General features: G+C 39.1%; 1 protein-coding gene across 2 annotated transcripts; it reads left to right on the top strand.

Annotated features, from left to right (window-relative positions):
* Positions 1-315: 315 nt before the first annotated feature.
* Positions 316-5225, top strand: LOC121871048. 2 transcript variants are annotated; one of them, XM_042373139.1, is made up of 5 exons: positions 316-406; positions 580-698; positions 910-1257; positions 3279-3433; positions 4093-5225. In XM_042373139.1, the coding sequence occupies exons 2-5, from the start codon at positions 588-590 to the stop codon at positions 4352-4354; spliced, it is 876 nt and encodes a 291-aa protein (XP_042229073.1). In that variant the 5' UTR covers positions 316-406; positions 580-587; the 3' UTR covers positions 4355-5225. The 2 variants fall into 2 exon arrangements, with proteins under 2 accessions (XP_042229073.1, XP_042229082.1); XM_042373148.1 differs by lacking the exon at positions 3279-3433 and adding an exon at positions 1974-2128.
* Positions 5226-20207: the final 14982 nt, after the last annotated feature.

Raw genomic sequence — 20207 nt, 5'->3', positions numbered from 1 at the left:
AAAAAACTTCTCTGAGTGAATGTATGAGCGAGGAATTCCTGGAGGGGTTATGACACTCGGGTCCAGAGAAGTACAGGCAGGCAGGCAGGCAGGCAGGTAGGTGGGTGGGTGAGAGCCTCTAGGAACCTCACTGGAAAAAGGGACACATAGTTGTTGCGTGTTGGAAGCTCAGGTGAAAGGGCGAGAGTCCATGAACATGTGGAAGGACAGAGAGGAAGAGACAACAAGGGTATTTATGGGTTATGTGCGTTAATGCGTCTGTTGGGGGCGTGCGTTCAGGGGTGCATGGTTCAGTCAGGTTGGTTGTGGTGCAAGGGAGGGTATATATAAAGGGCTGACGGGCCATTACTTGTCCTCAGTTCGTGTTGACTCTCGCGGTATCTACACACTCACCTCTCTTCAAGACGTAAGTTAAGTGGGTGATTTAATACGAAAGAAACACAGTGTTGAGGAGAACCAATTCGAACAGTGTGGACAGTGAAACATGAAACAATAATAATTTGGAAGAGTATTTTGTGTGTGTGTGTGTGTCGTATTATCTAGGTATTAAAACAAACAACGTCTTTCTTCTCTTACCAGACTACAGGATGCGGGTGGGAGTGTTGCTAGTGTGTGCCGCGGCGTGGGTGACAACTTTACCTGAAGCAGAAGGAACCCTCAGCTTCGCCACCAGCCTCGGCGGCCTGGCTGCGCTGAAGGCAAGTCATGTCTTCTCTCTCTCTCTCTCTCTCTCACAAGTGTGTCTGAAAAAGTTAAATACAAAATTAAACCACAAAATACATCAATAACTCATACAATGAATAATGTAAAGGGAAAATCATACGAAATTAAAAGAAAAAAAATTACGACAGAGGTGATATAAACATGAATGCATTACTTATTTCTCCTTATGTTTGTTTCTCTGTCTAGGTTCTCAAATACGTCGGGTTGACGAAGCTCAAAGAGAATGTACTAGGTTCAGGGCAGTCTGAGGGCGTCACCGATTTACTCGACTCCGGTTACGACCAAGAGCAGCACCACAACACCGCCCTCTACACTGGTGCGGGCGCCCCTGGACCCTACTACAACCCCGCCCACTACACCGGTGCGGGCGCCCCTGGACCCTACTACAACCCCGCCCACTACACCGGTGCGGGCGCCCCTGGACCCTACTACAACCCCGCCCACTACACCGGTGCGGGCGCCCCTGGAGGCTACTACATCGTCCCTGCTTCCTACTTCGACGACCACCGCATCAGGGTCAAGCGGGACACTCAGGTAGGTGGCCGCTAAGCTCACCTGGTGGACTCTGTGAAGGATCGTGTACTCTATGACGTGACTCAGGGAAGGATCGTGTACTCTATGACGTGACTTAGGGAAGGATCGTGTCCTCTATGACGTGACTCAGGGAAGGATCGTGTACTCTATGACGTGACTTAGGGAAGGATCGTGTCCTCTATGACGTGACTCAGGGAAGGATCGTGTACTCTATGACGTGACTCAGGGAAGGATCGTGTACTCTTTAACGTGACTCAGGGAAGATCGTGTCCTCTATGACGTGACTCAGGGAAGGATCGTGTACTCTTTGACGTGACAGGGAAGGATCGTGTACTCTATGACGTGACTCAGGGAAGGATCGTGTACTCTATGACGTGACGGGAAGGATCGACTCTATGACGTGGGGAAGGATCGTGTACTCTTTGAACGGGAAGGATCGTGTACTCTATGACGTGACTCAGGATCGTGTACTCTTTAACGTGACTCAGGGAAGGATCGTGTACTATGGGTGTGAAAGTTACCACTCTTGTCATCCAATAAGACGAAGAAAAAAAGTGAGTTTGTGGAATTATCAATGACTAAAATATTATGTCCTTCTATAAACACACTTCTAACAATAGCCATCTGTGATAAAGCTTTTTTTTTCCCATGATTCATTAGTATTTATATTCCTTCATTTATAAAGTGTTTTAGTGAAGTAAAAATATCATTCACAGGAGAAGGTTTTGATTGGCTCAGATGAGGAGGAATATTTCGATATGATTGGTGACTTGGACGAGGACGGCTGTGTGCTGAGGACTGTGTGTGAGCTTTCCGCCGCCCCCTACAACCACCTCACCCCGGACGAGCAGCTCATTATGGTTGCTTTCAGGTGTGTGTCATCCCCAATATCTTATGTCTTTACTGGGTTTTATTTAGAATTACTTTATGTATTAGTTGTACCTCTGTGTATCTACATGTGAGACTGGTGTAGCAGATGGCACTACATACCCACTCGTATTATTAAAGTGTGTGACTCCATAAGGCCAGAGAACTGAGAACTTGCAGTTTTCTATAAATCCAGGATATCTCTCATGTACTGCATATAATGTAATCTGAGTACTTCTAATTTGTTCTAGATCTTAATTACTTTAGAAGTCTGAAATTGTAGTTCATTTAGACTACAATTCTTGTTGAAACAACTTCGTATCTTCAATGCTGTTCATCGACACAAAGGATTTACTGCGTGAGTGAACTTATGACAAAACATTTATAGCCGCGCTGATGTACGGTGGTGTAGTACTCGTCTCCTGACCTAAGGGTCGCTGCTTCGTGCCCAGGACACTCAGATGTAATTGGGCACGTGACTTTACAGTTGGGAAGTGAAGGTGCTCGAGTGCAGTGCCGGACACACTGCTTATCAGGGGACCAGCTTACACTTGAATGTTTGGTCATAGATCGTAGTGAAGTTTCGGTTTTATTTAGATTAGATTAGTTTTGAGTGTCAGATATACAGATCTTCAATTAACGTTATTCCCACTGCGTCAACAGCACCGCGACCGACGCCCCAACCTCCGAGGCCCTGCGGACCCATAAGATAAAGCTTTTTGACGTGACTCAGGGAAGGATCGTGTACTCTATGACGTGACTCAGGGAAGGATCGTGTACTCTTTAACGTGACTCAGGGAAGGATCGTGTACTCTTTAACGTGACTCAGGGAAGGATCGTGTACTCTTTGACGTGACTCAGGGAAGGATCGTGTACTCTATGACGTGACTCAGGAAAGGATCGTGTACTCTATGACGTGACTCAGGGAAGGATCGTGTACTATGGGTGTGAAAGTTACCACTCTTGTCATCCAATAAGACGAAGAAAAAAAGTGAGTTTGTGGAATTATCAATGACTAAAATATTATGTCCTTCTATAAACACACTTCTAACAATAGCCATCTGTGATAAAGCTTTTTTTTTTCCCATGATTCATTAGTATTTATATTCCTTCATTTATAAAGTGTTTTAGTGAAGTAAAAATATCATTCACAGGAGAAGATTTTGATTGGCTCAGATGAGGAGGAATATTTCGATATGATTGGTGACTTGGACGAGGACGGCTGTGTGCTGAGGACTGTGTGTGAGCTTTCCGCCGCCCCCTACAACCACCTCACCCCGGACGAGCAGCTCATTATGGTTGCTTTCAGGTGTGTGTCATCCCCAATATCTTATGTCTTTACTGGGTTTTATTTAGAATTACTTTATGTATTAGTTGTACCTCTGTGTATCTACATGTGAGACTGGTGTAGCAGATGGCACTACATACCCACTCGTATTATTAAAGTGTGTGACTCCATAAGGCCAGAGAACTGAGAACTTGCAGTTTTCTATAAATCCAGGATATCTCTCATGTACTGCATATAATGTAATCTGAGTACTTCTAATTTGTTCTAGATCTTAATTACTTTAGAAGTCTGAAATTGTAGTTCATTTAGACTACAATTCTTGTTGAAACAACTTCGTATCTTCAATGCTGTTCATCGACACAAAGGATTTACTGCGTGAGTGAACTTATGACAAAACATTTATAGCCGCGCTGATGTACGGTGGTGTAGTACTCGTCTCCTGACCTAAGGGTCGCTGCTTCGTGCCCAGGACACTCAGATGTAATTGGGCACGTGACTTTACAGTTGGGAAGTGAAGGTGCTCGAGTGCAGTGCCGGACACACTGCTTATCAGGGGACCAGCTTACACTTGAATGTTTGGTCATAGATCGTAGTGAAGTTTCGGTTTTATTTAGATTAGATTAGTTTTGAGTGTCAGATATACAGATCTTCAATTAACGTTATTCCCACTGCGTCAACAGCACCGCGACCGACGCCCCAACCTCCGAGGCCCTGCGGACCCATAAGGGCACCTACGACCGAGCTGCCTGGCTAGGAAAAACGTCGACCGGTGCGGACCAGTCTTGCTCCACCTTGTACAGCAGCTGTCCTGCCTCCGCCCAACAGTTGATGGGGGTCTTCTCTATTCTGGAAAAGACCCAGCGGCCACGACCCCCTCACCAGGCGGCTCCTGACGCCAGCCAAGTCTCCAAGGAAGTCCAGGAGAACGTGCAAGTGCGATAAGACTAAAATTGCCTTTCTTATCTTTACCCTCTTAGGAAACTATCAAAGATATTATGTATTTAAACATATGTTTGTATGTGAGCTTCGTTAGGTTTTGTTAGTCTAAAGTTTATGTATTAAACCTTTTTTCCCATTTATACCCAACTTCTGAATACTGCAAAAAATCTTCTTAATATTCCATGTGAAGACTCAGTTAAGGAAAGTGTGTATTTATCTTCAAGACTTTTTGAGGTGCAGGAACGGTCTCATGGGACTATAAGATGTGTAAGAGAAATAGGACATAAATGTTTTAGTTCTGGATGGTTTAGTCTGTCCTCACGTGACCTTGATCTACTCGTGGTCTAATATGGATCTACTCAGACAAAACCCCCCAGAGCTCTAACGTGCCGTCAGTGTAGTAAGATGTAGTGGTCAGTGTAGACGCGTTGTGGGTCAACGCTGCTCTCACTGACAATAATACCTGAACAATTGCTCACGTAGAGTTGATGTAACGTCTTAGGATGAGTAACCTGGCGTTCACCCTTAGACTGTTGCTTGAATTATGGAGTAGGTCTAGTGTGCGTTTAGATCAGTCTGTACCGAGATACCTCAATGGGGTGTAGTGCATCCCCTAATAAACAAAAATTAACACTAATTATTTTGTTACCTGTACTACATTTCATGTGAGTTTATAAGAAAATAATATTGTTATTAAATATTGTTTTAAATCTGTCACCTTATCCTTTCCCCTTATGGCCCAACACACGGTCACTTTGGCCTGTAAGTCGGACCATGGAATTCCGGTTTATGCAAACTGAGCTTTCACACACACACACATGTCCAGCCCATACGACCACGTACTGATCGCTATAAGAACAGCCCAATCCCAACCACTGTAAAAGTTATCAATAACTCGTAATCAACCAGTGTGTTCACTCCCAGTCAATGTTACCTTTTTGCACTGTCACTATGTTGAAATGCCCTGCAGTATAATCTTCTCCCACCTTGTTATTACATATCATATTTGTATCACTTATGTTTTATATTATTTGTCAATCAAGAGACCCATTCCCTAATTATGTACCTGTTTATTTTCAGCCTTCCGCTTGCCATGCTTTTTCAATAAACCGTTAATTATTATTATTATTATTATTATCATTATTATTATTATTATTATTATTATTATTATTATTATTACATACACAGACCGGGGGCGGATCCAGGAATATCCAAAGTTGTGGGTGGGGAACATGGGGAGCGCTGCGAGCCCACCCAGCTGGGGGGGAAGGGGGCTGCAAGCCCTCCATTTTTTTTAATCTGACCAATATCATGGGTATTTTAAGACCACTTTGAAGCCATGTGTACTTGATATTAGGAGATATTCTGATGTCAATAATTACGTTTTACTGTACACAAACGCCTGAGTGCAATACTACATTAAAGAAAAGTATCGAAATTTTCTAATGAAAAATGGGGTCCGGACCCATAGGACCCCCCTGCATCCGCCATTGTACACAAACACACACACACACAAGTTAAATTATTAGGTGTACAAAATATGAAAGAAAGCATGGTCTCTGCTGTGTCTCACCGTCAGAGAAAACGTTGAATGGGTAAGGGATACTAACACAAATATACAGTATGTTACAGAATACTAACATCATGAGAAAGAATATGCTATAAACAAGGTTAGTGTTATTATTAACCTATACCAATGTGTGAGTACTATTATTTCCTATTATTTTTAGATTTTGGTCTACATGATTAGTAATGTGAATAGAATTATATGTTAAGTGTTAAATCTAAGTAAACTGTCGCAATCTAATAAGAGGATTCCATTTTGTAGAGTAACCACACTGTATTCTCTTATGATTATCAGAGATTTGTTGATTATGCGGCCCATTCCAGGTAATTTGTGTCATATAAGAACAACTTTCTTAAATTACTTACTTACAATGGTACAATTAAGGTTTAAAGATACACTTATATCTTTATACTTTGGGTACAATGAAGGGTGTTGGTGGTACAATGATGGAGTGTTGGTGGTACAATGATGGAGTGTTGGTGGTACAATGATGGGTGTTGGTGGTACAATGATGGAGTGTTGGTGGTACAATGAAGGGTGTTGGTGGTACAATGATGGAGTGTTGGTGGTACAATGATGGAGTGTTGGTGGTACAATGATGGGTGTTGGTGGTACAATGATGGAGTGTTGGTGGTACAATGATGGAGTGTTGGTGGTACAGTGGGGTGTTGGTGGTACAAAGATGGGTGTTGGTGGTACAGTGATGGAGTGTTGGTGGTACAATGATGGAGTGTTGGTGGTACAGTGATGGAGTGTTGGTGGATGGAGTGTTGGTGGACAAGATGGGTGTTGGTGGTACAGTGATGGAGTGTTGGTGGTACAATGATGGAGTGTTGGTGGTACAGTGATGGAGTGTTGGTGGTACAGTGATGGAGTGTTGGTGGTACAGTGATGGAGTGTTGGTGGTACAGTGATGGGAGTGTTGGTGGTACAGTGATGGAGTGTTGGTGGTACAGTGATGGAGTGTTGGTGGTACAATGACAATGATGGAGTGTTGGTGGTACAATGATGGAGTGTTGGTGGTACAGTGATGGAGTGTTGGTGGTACAGTGATGGGTGTTGGTGGTACAATGATGGGTGTTGGTGGTACAGTGATGGGTGTTGGTGGTACAATGATGGGTGTTGGTGGTACAGTGATGGAGTGTTGGTGGTACAATGATGGGTGTTGGTGGTACAGTGATGGAGTGTTGTGGTACAGTGATGGAGTGTTGGTGGTACAGTGATGGAGTGTTGGTGGTACAGTGATGGAGTGTTGGTGGTACAATGATGGAGTGTTGGTGGTACAGTGATGGAGTGTTGGTGGTACAGTGGAGTGTACAGTGATGGAGTGTTGGTGGTACAGTGATGAAGTGTTGGTGGTACAGTGATGGAGTGTTGGTGGTACAATGATGGATGGTACAGTGATGGAGTGTTGGTGGTACAGTGATGGAGTGTTGGTGGTACAATGATGGAGTGTTGGTGGTACAGTGATGGAGTGTTGGTGGTACAGTGATGGAGTGTTGGTGGTACAGTGATGGAGTGTTGGTGGTACAGTGATGGAGTGTTGGTGGTACAGTGATGGAGTGTTGGTGGTACAGTCATAGAATGTTGTTGGTACAATACAGTACAGTCCCTCAACCACCTACTATCTCTGGGAAAAAGCAAAACACAAGTATATGTAGCAAGAATGAAGAAATTGTGTGACTGAAAGTGAATTGGCAATTTTGTGTCGTTTCGTGAAAAACCAAACGGTTAAGAATCGGTAAGGTGCAACCACTGGAAACTTTTTAGTCTAAACAATAGGCCATGCAGCATACCCATGCTGAACTGTATACCTGCATACATATATACAGTACCTGCATAGTTTAAGTTTATGACAATTTAACTGAATGAATAGCCTGATCTTCAAACCTTTTCCACTCTTGGAGCCTCATCTTAAGACCTTGATTCTTAAATTTCCACCAATACATGATAGTTGTGTAGGTTTGAAGCTTTACAGTACAGTACAGTACAGTGCAGTACAGTACAGTGCAGTACAGTACAGTGCAGTGCAGTACAGTACAGTGCAGTACAGTACCCTTTTTCTTTAATCATGTTGGTCATCAATAAACTAGAGAGCACAATAAAAGATGTGGACAAGTGGTGTCACTGCCAACTCTGTTACCAACTGTTAATGCTGTCATGTTCTTTATATAGCTATTAAGATTGTAGCTCAAAAAATACAATAAAGTTCTTTTGTTAACTGTGTGCGACATTTTGTTTTCATATTAAATGGTGGGATTTTTTCGGTTTCATGTACAGTACCGTGTCCAATAAATACAGTATATATATATATATATATATATATATATATATATATATTCACCCCTGAAGATGTGAATTACACGAAAGCGCTTGGGAACTTCGTGTTTTCTTCTTTCCTTGTGGTTATCAGCATATATATATATAATATATATATATATATATATATATATATATATATATATATATATATATATATATATATATATATATATATATATATCAATGTTTTTTCTGCTAATTCAAAAAATATTATTCAACCTAACCTAATAAAAATAATGTCTTTTTAAAAAATAATTTATAAAAATATATATTTTTGGAATCACCAGGAAAATCTACATTCAAAAACATATTTATAAGTAAGCAAATAATTATCTTTTACTGCCAAATAATTGCTGTGTTGCTTTGAGAAATTATCCCTAGATATCTAAATTCGATAACCTACTGATTTTATATAAATTCCTTTTATTTAATAATCTGGTGTTATCACACGATATCATGCAGGGCGCAATGGTCTTCATGTGTTTTATCGTCCAACCGCCTGGCGACGTCACCATTGAGGAGAATAAAAACAATAACATTGACTGAGCTTTCCTCTTATAGTCTCAGTCCTTGTTTCAATGGATCAGGGAGGGTTAAAGGTCCTTGCTAAATGCTCCTCGGTCCATTTCAGTGTGAACCTCTGTCAACCAAGAACTGTAAACAGTAAGGACAAACTGCTGTTACGTCATAAACTTTCGCTCCGCCCCATACAATGACGTCACGCTAGTGACGCAAGTCACCTGTTGAGTTGGGGCAGCACGGATGGTGACGGCCTTGCCTTGGTTGACGTTTGATTGTTTCCTTTTTAGAGAATGCTCCGCGGTGTTGACACCTGAAACTGGTTTTTCTTATATTTACAAACACTGGATTATTGCTTAAGAAATTACAAGAAATCTTCCCTCGTGTCTTGAAACAAGCGCGGTGTTGACACCTGAAACCCACGTACAGTACTTAACTTTACTTTTTTCAAGACTATTAAATATTTTCAGAGTTTTTTTGGACCACATATAGCAAGAGGGATGTCTCACCTTCCTGTAGATACCTTGATATCAACAGACATTCCAGAACTAAGGAGATACAAAATAAATATGAACTCTCTTCAAACAAGTTCTCAGCTAGCCTAGTACGAATCAGACAAGACAACATATTTCCTGATTTTATATAGCAAGGACTAGAATGCCTGGACATTTACAATACAATACATACCTACAGTCGGATTTTGCCATTGGAAGTTGTAGGGTTGGTACAGCCCATGGATACAGTGGTTTACTTTTTCTTGACACTTTTAATTCCACTTTCTTTACACTGTACTCAAGTCCGTAATCACTTTCTTTGAAGTGACACACACGGGCAAATTTGGTGTTTATTTTATCAGAGTGCTTGCAGCCATTTATCCATTTATCACAAGTTTTCTTATCTCTGGGAAATCTGTTAAACTTGTTGACACGCTGGAGCAGACGCGGGCACACGGAGCTCACTAGGCTTGGTGAACTATCCTTATATTATCCTTGTCGTCAAGTGGTTTAGTGTTTATTGTATCTAGTGTGGTAGCAAGTCAGCTCTGCGCCGAGGTATTTTGAACTTAATATTCGTGAATAATGAATTCCTTAGGTAGTGATAATCAGCCAGTGGTGTGTGGATACTGACGGGAGTGTGTAGAGTTGGTTTGGCGTGACAAAAAGAGAAAAATGAAGAAGTGAGGCCAATAACCTTCCCACTCCACTTCACAAGTGGATAAGCATCAGCATTCGTGAATTTCGTGGTAAGTATCAGTAGAAATAGTTTTTAAAAATAATGTTAGAATTCACGTGATAATAATACTTAGTACGGTGCCATTTATATTTGTGTTTATGTCTGCATTCGTGGCCATATTTTCCCTTTGACATATCCCATAATCTGCGGCAAAATACCCACGAAGTCCAAAAATATTTGGTGATGTTAGGCGTTTTTCCATGTTGAAAAACTTGACTTCGGTTCTTCATTTTTAAAAGAGTGTAAGGCTGTCAGCCTGTCACTGTCACATTTCCTCTTAGTCAACAGCAACGAAATTTAGATTACGATAGAGTTAGGGTAAGATTGTTTGGATTAACACTTGTGATAATTATCTTTACGTATGAATTAAACCTAATTTCATGTTTTGAGTAAAGCTAATGAAGTTATTGAAAAGGATAAAGGAAGAAAAATGACAGTGAGAGCCAAGCAGGATGTTTAATTTTTATCAATACTCGGGTTATAAAAGAACTGTCTTTACACTCGCTTATTCCTCACGAGACACGAACCTTACTGTTGAAAGAAAACTGAATAACCGGTTTCAGGCTGTTTGGCACCTTGGTGTTTCAACGTGTGTTAAGTGAGTTGTGCTAACGTGACCAGCCTAGTATATGTTGCTTTCTGTTTTAGCAGTGTTTGGCTTCGAAGAGAAACTAAGCTTTCAGGCGGTGAATTCCTGGTCCTGGACTTTATGCTAAAACTGCGAATTATTAAGATAGGTTTATTTGGGATAGGCTAGATATGAGCAAGGTTGGGGTTAGGTTAGCTTGGGATAGGTTCAGGGTAAGTTAGGTTAGGGATAGGTTAGATTAGGGTCAACTTGTCCTAGATTACACGTAGATATATGTTAGGAGTTAGTTATTTTAGGTTTCAAGTCCAGGGATTAGTAATGTTCAAGCCAGTTTCTTATCTGAATTCTGGTAGCCACTATACAAGAGTTGTGTTAAAGGTATACCACAATATAGCGAATATGTTATCTTTCGTGCTTTATATAGGAATAATATAAAGTTTTATCGTTAAATCATCGTGTGTACTTTTCTTTATGTCAATGAATTTGTAACAAACCAAAACTTAATACAATAATTACATCATGTTGTAATTATGAACGTTTGAGAATCCAGTATATCCAATATGTCTGCTATATTAAGCATTTCGAAGCCCCATACTCAGTTTGACGGTCGTTTGAGGTAGGAGTGGCTATAGGGTCACCTGACAACAGAAACCTATACCACTCAACAGTCTACTAGGGCCTGGGGTTGTCGCCTCCACCACCGACCACCACAACCACGTCGTTTGTTTACCGCACCGCTCCCAGAGGTGGAGGTCACAACGAGTGACTGACTGTGTAGCGAAGATGGGACGCAGAGTGGCTCCAAGGTTAAAAGATAGTACTGATCGGTTACTAGTCGAATGCGCTTCAGTCTTAACAGTCCCTAAGTAACCTAACGTAGATAAAAACCTAATGTAACTTAGCCTAACCGAACTTAACGTAATAACCTAACCTAACCTAACCAAACTTAACCTAACCTATCTTTACAACTTACATATTCTGTATACATAAATATTACATATTAACATATTTGTAAGTGAAATATTTGGATGACTTTTCTTTTAAAATACTCTTGATCATCCATTTATTATAATATATCCTGCCTTTAATAAAGGCTATAGTCTCCTTAACATTATAATTTTCTTTCCTACTTAACCACACACAGTAAATATAATCTGACATTAGCATGATCATTGTATTCTCTTCCTTATCACTAGTTAATATTAAACATTAAGAAATATAGAAATACTTTGCTATTGACATTGCAGACTGTATTCAGGAGATTTTTAAACCATTTAATTATCTCTTTGTTATGGAAACAGAAGTAAAATACATGTAATGGATATTCTACCTCACCACATCTTACACAACTATCATCTTGTTTTATGTTTAACATTTTTAGTCTCTGATTTGTTGGTAGAGTTTCATTAATATACCTATATGTGAAGCCTCTGGTGAGGATCCATATATTTACAAGTAATATTTTCCCAAATAAAAGGTCATTTAAACGGCAGTTACTTTTCTTCAACTGCAGGTTTTGTCCATATTAACATATTGTATACATCTTTATTCTTGACATTGGGAAAGTTATGATGCCTTGCTAACCTTCTTAGGGTATTGATTGCATTACTATAATAAGGTGGAGACAAGTAGGAAACATTATCAGTAGGTTTCATTACTAATAGATAGCTGGTCCTTATACTTGCATAATATGGTGTTAAAGATTTCCTCCTTTCATGGTCTGAAGCAATGTTTATGAAAGTTGTACATAATATAGCAGCTGCTTTACAAAACACATTAACTACTCCAATACCACCTTGTTTGACAGGTAAATACAGATTGTCTTTTAATTGGCTGGTACATACCACTCCATATGTATTTAAAAATACATGATTCAATTTTCTGTGAGTACATTTTATTTAATGGAAATGTATGGGATAGGTACCATACATTGGACAAAACTTTTGAGTTCACAATAATTGCTTTTTGGTACAAGGATAATTTTCTGTTTGATAAACAATTCACAGTAATGCTGATATTTTTCAAGATTTTGTTCCAATTCATATTAACAGTGTGTTCGTAATCTTCATAATATATAGTACCTAAAATTCTGGAATATTCTGCTCATCTCATCCTCCGCACAGGCCATAAATCTCTTCTTCCACTCACCCAAGCCCATAATACTTGTTTTATCTTTGTTTAATATAGCTCCTGATGCTTCTTCAAACCTTTCTATTTCTCTGCTAACCTCAGTTATGGACTGGTTTGTGACAACAAAGACTGTAGAATCATCAGCATATCCCAGTATGGGAATTTTTATGTTGTTTGGTAACTGTGGGGTAATTATTCTGGCAATGCTGTTTACTAATAAATTAAAAGTTTCCTGGAAAAATATATAGAGAATCATAGAAAGAGGACATCCTTGTCTTACTGATCTTTCAATGATTTACTTTGTATGCCATTAACCAAAACCTTACTCTCACAATTTCCATACAACATTTTAATCCAGTCTACATAAACATTGTTAATGCCTAATTTTTCCATTACCCTAAATACAAATTTTATATCAACTCTGTCAAATGCTTTTGACCAATCTAAGTTTATCATGGCACATTTTTGGTTCTCACTGCTAACAAGTTGCACTATATCCCTAACCATGATATTACAATCTATTATTGACCTTCCTTTAATACAACAGTATTGGTCGTTTGACAATATTGAATGTAAAAATGGTTTAATTCTCCTTGCCAATGTTTTTGTAACTATTTTATAATCTACATTTAGAAGGGTTATTGGTCTCCAGTTTTCAATTAAATTCAGATTCCCCTTTTTAGGCACTAGCTTTATTATTCCAGCATTTTGTGACACACTTAATACTTTATTGCTAAAGATAAACTGAATAACCTCCATGATCTCTACCCTGATAAATTTCCACATATGTTTATAAAACTCTGCAGGTAGACCATCACTACCTGGGGATCTACCAAGGTTGAGACTATTAATTGCTTCCCATATTTCCTTCTCCTTTACTGGTTTTATTAAAGATTCACTTTTCCGGGGTCATAGCTCAAGATTGAAGAAGCCGCAAGTCCGGAAAACCGTGAGGGCAAACTTTTTCGGAGTGAGGGTTGTAAACTTGGAACAATCTACCAGAAAGTGTTGTGACGGCACCGAGTGTGAGCTCTTTCAAGAGAAGACTTGACCAACACTGGAGCGGGTTCAGGTACATTCAGGAGCCGGTGCATGCCCAGTATTTGCCAACAGTGCGTGACAGAGACGTGAGATTTCTAGCGAGCCGACCTTTTGGTGAAGAATATAAAGGAAAAGAGTCGTGACCGATCGCCCAAGCGGCTAAAAGCCGATCAGTGGCGAAGAGGATAAAAGTAAAAAAATTAAAAAGTTAATTCCTCTTCTCCTTCTATTCTGTCTTTTATTCCGGATCTTAATTTAACACCTTCACAAATTTTGTTCCTTAATTCATTTATTCTGGTTTTCAGTGCCTTTATTTCTTCATAATTCACATCAAAGTATTTAGCTTCTTCATAAAGTTCTTTTAACCTACTTTGAAATAAGTTAATTAGCCCATATTTTTCTTGCGACATTCTTTTACATATTTTTATAAAAAAGTTCTTACATTCTGGTTTAGCACATTGTTCCCACCACTGTAAAATATAATGGTATTTGTTTATTTTCTCCCTACCATGTTTCCAAAACACTCCAAAGTTTCCCTGTACCTCATCAGAGTTTAAAATACTACAATTCAGTTTCCAGAAACCTCTACCTACTTTTACATTTTTGTTAATGTTTACTTTTGACAGAACCTTTGAATGGTCTGAGAAACTGACTGGAACTGTATCACATTTTACTATTTTGTTCTCAAGCCCCTTAACATAAAGCCTATCAATTCTTGACCCATATTTATCCCTAACATATGTAAACTCAAGTTGATAATTCTGTATCATGGCAACATCCTGAAGTTTTATATCCTTTATAAGAGTTGTTAAGGCTTTGGATACCAACCCTTTGTTGTCATGATTGCTGCAATCTCTCATGCTGGTAATACAGTTAAAGTCTCCCCCAATTATTATATTTTCAATATTATTTCTGATATAATATAGTAAATTCTTAGAAAACAGTTCTTCTCTCTCCCTTTTCCTTGTATTCCCTGATGGGGCATAAATATTAATAATGGGAATTATATGGTCTAACACAGAAACTCTGACATATAAAATTTGGCCATTCTCATCCATCTCATAGTTAAGTATTTTGAAAATGGAATTTTTTCTAACTAATAGTGCAGTTCCTCCTTTTAACAAATGTGTACTGTTTATAATAATTTCGAAGTAATCATTTAGACAAGATAATTTCCCTGGATCCTTAACATCATGTTCCTGTATCATAAGAATGGCAATATTATAATACTTAACAACGGATAATAGTTGCATTTGTTTACCTAAACTATTTAGACCATTCACATTTAATATTGCACATTATATACATCTTAATTATTGTTATAATAATGTAATAAAATATCATTTATTTACTTTTTTCCTCTTTACGTCTCGTTTTTCTTCTTCATTCCCTTTATTCGCCTCTTTTTTGGCTATTTCTTTTCCATCCCTCTTACTTAACATCACCTTACTACCACTAACTGCTCGTACTGTCCAGCTTTGTTCATGTTCAACCTTTTCCCACCTTGAATCATCTTTTCCAATTGGATCCATTTTTTCCCCATCATCTTTTCTTTCTTTCCCACATTCTAATCCATTTTCTGTCCGCCTATTCACTTGACCACTCAAATTACTTTGGTTTTCATTGTTTTTATTTTGCTTCGTACAATCCTTTTTTCCAGATTGTTTTGAAACATCACCATCTGTTTTCACTTTTACTTGATTTTCATCATCACTGCCGTTAATTTCTAATTAATTTTCCACCGGTTTGTTCTGTTCTTTCATGTTTGCATCGTACTTGTTTATGCTTGGTGACATATTACAGGTAGCCTCTACAATTTCCTCCATTTTATCCATTTTTTCACCTCTTGCCACTTCACACTGTCCCCGTCATATTTGTTGCTTCCGTGTCATCTGCTTTATCATATTCCATATTTTCACAAGATATTTTACCTTTAGTTTGATCCACATTATTCCTCTCTGTATGTATTTCGGCCTCACATGTACTGGAGGTTTCCTGTGCTGCATTTTCTGAACAATCTGGGTGTGTGGTACCATCTGGATCTACGGCATCCTGGGATATAGTCTGAACAGGCACTTCTTCCCTTTCTACCCCATGCCGGGTTGTTGCTGGAACCTGACTTACTGTGACACTTTCTACTCCTTCTTTAACACCTGCCCTTGAGCTGTGGATCTCACCAGAAAGTTGTATCACAGGAAAGTTTTCCTCATTAAAAATGTTCACCTTATCTATTTCCTCGGTGTGACAATCAATTGCCAAATGACCTTCATGTCCACATTTATAACAAGTTTTCCTCTGTCCAGCATAAAGGAAAGTTAAACTATGGCCACCTACTGTTACTGATGATGGAATGTTGTTCTTTAAATTGACCTTGAAGGTTCTTGTTCCCTTCAACAGTCCGGCCGCTGGTCCTGTTGTATACTTGTTCAGCCTCACTCCTTCCACTTTACCATATTTACTTATGATGTTCAACATAATTTCATTTCCCATTTCAAAGGGAGCATCTTTAACTGATACATAAGTTAAGGTTTTACTGAAATTCATCACTTTAACAGTCTCATCACTGTTAGGAATTCTTATAATTTTGTCTTCATATTCTTCACAAAAATTTTCAAAAACAGTGTTTTCCCCAAATTTCACCACCACTTTATTGTTTCTTAAGAGTTGAAAGCCAACTATTTGTTCTTGTTTAATTTTCAGTATGTCAAAAATTACCTCGCATACATTTTCATGTTCAGGCTTACCTGAAAACAACAGTCCGATAGTCTTTTATTCTTAAAGGGGATGTGTACGTCCCCATTTTGGCTGTTTTTACCACGTCATTTGCATATGGTGTTCTCGGCCTGGTGAGGTGGCCGACCAGTGCCACCAGTTTTCTGAAAAAAACTGGCAACGTCCACCACCACCAGAAAAATCCTTTACACCTACTAGTGCACTATGATTTCATGGGCTTTGAAATAAACTTTGGGCTTTCAAAGGCAGCTGCAACAGCTGTATTTCCACGAAAAACAGAGAGCTTCACGAAATTCGGCTCAAGTTAACTTACGGTCGTTTGAGGTAGGAGTGGCCATAGGGTCACCTGACAACAGAAACCTATACCACTCAACAGTCTACTAGGGCCTGGGGTTGTCGCCTCCACCACAGACCACCACAACCACGTCGTTTGTTTACCGCACCGCTCCCAGAGGTGGAGGTCACGAGTGACTGACTGTGTAGCGAAGATGGGACGCAGAGTGGCTCCAAGGTTAAAAGATAGTACTGATCGGTTACTAGTCGAATGCGCTTCAGTCTTAACAGTCCCTAACTAACCTAACGTAGGTAAAAACCTAACGTAACTTAGCCTAACCGAACTTAACATAATAACCTAACTTAATCTAAGGTAAAGTAACCTAACCAAACTTAACCTAACCTATCTTAACCAAACCTAACTTACCTAAATCTAACCTATTTCAGTTTAGTCGAACCAGAAATATTGGATCCCAGTCCCATCTAACCTAACTTAAACCTTAGAATTAGGGCCCAAGTTCTAATGGGCCCCAATCCTGATGGTTAGGGGCCCACTTCACCTACAACTGTATTAACCTCTATGTTCTATTAACTGCATAATGGTTTCGGTGTTGTGAGTATAGTCGTCCCAGTACTAGTAGCCCTAATATTTGTAAACTAGTAGTCTCAGTACTAATAACCTAATAGTCCCAGTAGTAACTATTGTAAAGCGTTTCAGCTGTAATGTTACCAGTACAGCACAATTGACTCGGCATGCTCACCTCGGAGGCGGCTTCCTGCTTTAACTATACAACGGTCGTATCTTCATGTAGCCGTGTCAACACTATCTATATAACGGTCCCCTTGATGATACTATAGCACTCCCAGCTCTCTTAACAACGAGAAATGGTCACTCCTAGCCTAGTGGGTGACGCCTGGCAGTACTTGACCTACAGGCTGCCGCAGCTCACTAGACTTCCTCGCGTGTAAATAGTTTCGAGCGCCTTATATTGAAGAAACAGAATACAGGTATATTCCAAATACCATACGGTACATAGAGTAATAGTTTGATCCGAAGGTACTGTAGCTCCAAACATTTAGATATATTGAAGTAACAAGAGGATAGTCTGCAATACCGCTAAACAGAATAAATTAGAATTACGAGAGAGAGTTAACAGCAAGACTTTGTTGCACATTAGACGCGGGAAACTGACTTCAAAATATAAACAGTTGTTGATATGAATGTGCCGCTCACACCAGTTTCCACGTACAAAAAATGGTTATTTACTTATTGTTTTTACAGCGATTATAGACCTTACTTCTGTTATTTATTTTCTATATTATACTTAAGCATCAGATTATTTGAACAGATGATTAATGTTGACAGTGTGGTCTTGATTATGTAGTTATTGTTTTAAGCGTTTCTGCACGAGTACCACACACACACACACACGGTTGTCAATACTCAGTGATTATTTCTGACATTACTAGAGAGTATTTTGTGTTTGTGTTGTAGTAATATGTGTACTGTATTTAGGTGCTTCAGTGGCTAACGTTTTTAACAACCCTTTGAGTACGATTACTTAGCCTCGTGAATAAGATATCTTTTACCTCATGAGGACGATTACTTAACCTCTTCTTTCCTCTAGCATCGTCCTCAAAGGAATAGATCATCGTATTTAAGGGGTTTAAACACTATACTGTGGGTTGAGTCATCGTACTCTAAGAGGTAAGTAATCTTAGTCATTAGCCTCATTCATTGTACTCAGAAGGTTGGCATCGTACTCAAGATGTAAAAGATATCTTACTGGGCCAATTCCCAACCAGTAGCCTAACTCCATCTGTTACTTGCCAACCAATCACATTTCTTCAGTTAATACAAACCAACCAATCATCATTTTTCGCCGTATGTCACCAGCCAACCAGCTTCCTCCTCCAGTCAGTCAACTCAGTCCGTCAGTGTTGCCAGGCGAAGACTTATTAAGCTGGATGAATTTGTTGTTTGTCACTTATTGTTTGCAGTTTGGTCGGCAAGTGTGAGTTTCATGGTGAAAGACAGACAGGCAGACAGGCAGGCAGACAGACAGACAGACAGACAGAGACAGATGATTTGTTTTTGGCAATGGAGTGTGTGTGTGTGTGTGTGTGTGTGTGTCATTATATCAAGGCAATGTTTGGTGTACATTAAGCCTTCTTGTTTCTTCCTTCATTTTACTGCTATAATCATCATTCATCATCATCATCATTTTCATTATCTTCATTTTCATCCATTTCCTTATCATCATCATCATCATCACCATCAATTTCCCTGGCTTCATTATCACCACTATCACTATATTCATCATTATTATTATCATCATCATCATTATTGTTGTTACTGCGTTCATTGTTTCATTAATTACAAGCTGAGTACCCGTTCAATCTAAGATAAACGTACATTGTAAGTGCCCCACTTACAGAGAATTTCTTGTTCACCTGTAGAGTAAAAAAAATCGTATTTGCTGGCCACTCAGAAGACTTTTTATTGAGTCATTAGCCACTCAGACTTCTTTTTAATTGGTTATTGGCCACCCAGAAGACTTTATTTGGTCACTGGCAACTCAGAGAGCTTTTTATTTGGTTATTGACCACTCAGAAGACTTTATTTGGTTATTGGCCCATTAAAAAGATTTTTCATTTGGTTATTGGCCACTCAGAAAGCTTTTTATTTGGTTTTTGGCCATCCAGAGAGCGTTTTATTTGGTTATTGGCCAATCAGAGAGCTTTTTATTTGGTTATTGGCTAATCAGAAGACTTTATTTGGTTATTGGCCACTCAGAGAGCTTTTTATTTGGTTATTTGCCACTCAGAGCTTTTTATTTGGTTATTGTCCAATCAGAGCTTTTTATTTGGTTATTGACCACTCTGAAACATTTTTATTTGGTTATTGGCCACTCAGAAGACGTTTATTCGGTTATTGGCCACTCAGAGAGCTTTTTATTTGGTTATTGACCACTTGGAGAGCTTTTTATTTGGTTATTGACCACCCAGAAGAATTTATTTGGTTATTGACCACTCAGAAGATTTATTATTTGGTTATTAGCCACTCAGAAACCTTTTTATTTGGTTATTGGCCACTCAGAAGACGTTTATTCGGTTATTGGCCACTCAGAGAGCTTTTTATTTGGTTATTGACCACTCGGAGAGCTTTTTATTTGGTTATTGACCACCCAGAAGAATTTATTTGGTTATTGACCACTCAGAAGATTTATTATTTGGTTATTAGCCACTCAGGAACCTTTTTATTTGGTTATTGGCCACTCAGAAGACTTGTATTTGGTTTATGGCCACTCAGAAGACTTTTTGTTTGGTTATTGTCCGCTCAGAAGAAATTTTATTTGGTTATTAGCCACTCAGAATACTTTTATTTGGTTATTGGCCACTCAAAAGATTTTACATTTGGTTATTGGCCACTCAGAAATCTTATTATA

Source organism: Homarus americanus, unplaced genomic scaffold, assembly GCF_018991925.1.
Source record: "Homarus americanus isolate GMGI-L3 unplaced genomic scaffold, GMGI_Hamer_2.0 scaffold32583, whole genome shotgun sequence".
In the NCBI taxonomy this organism is placed as follows: domain Eukaryota; kingdom Metazoa; phylum Arthropoda; class Malacostraca; order Decapoda; family Nephropidae; genus Homarus; species Homarus americanus.
The sequence above is the reverse complement of the archived record's forward strand: the minus strand, read 5'-3'. Positions and strand labels throughout refer to the sequence as shown.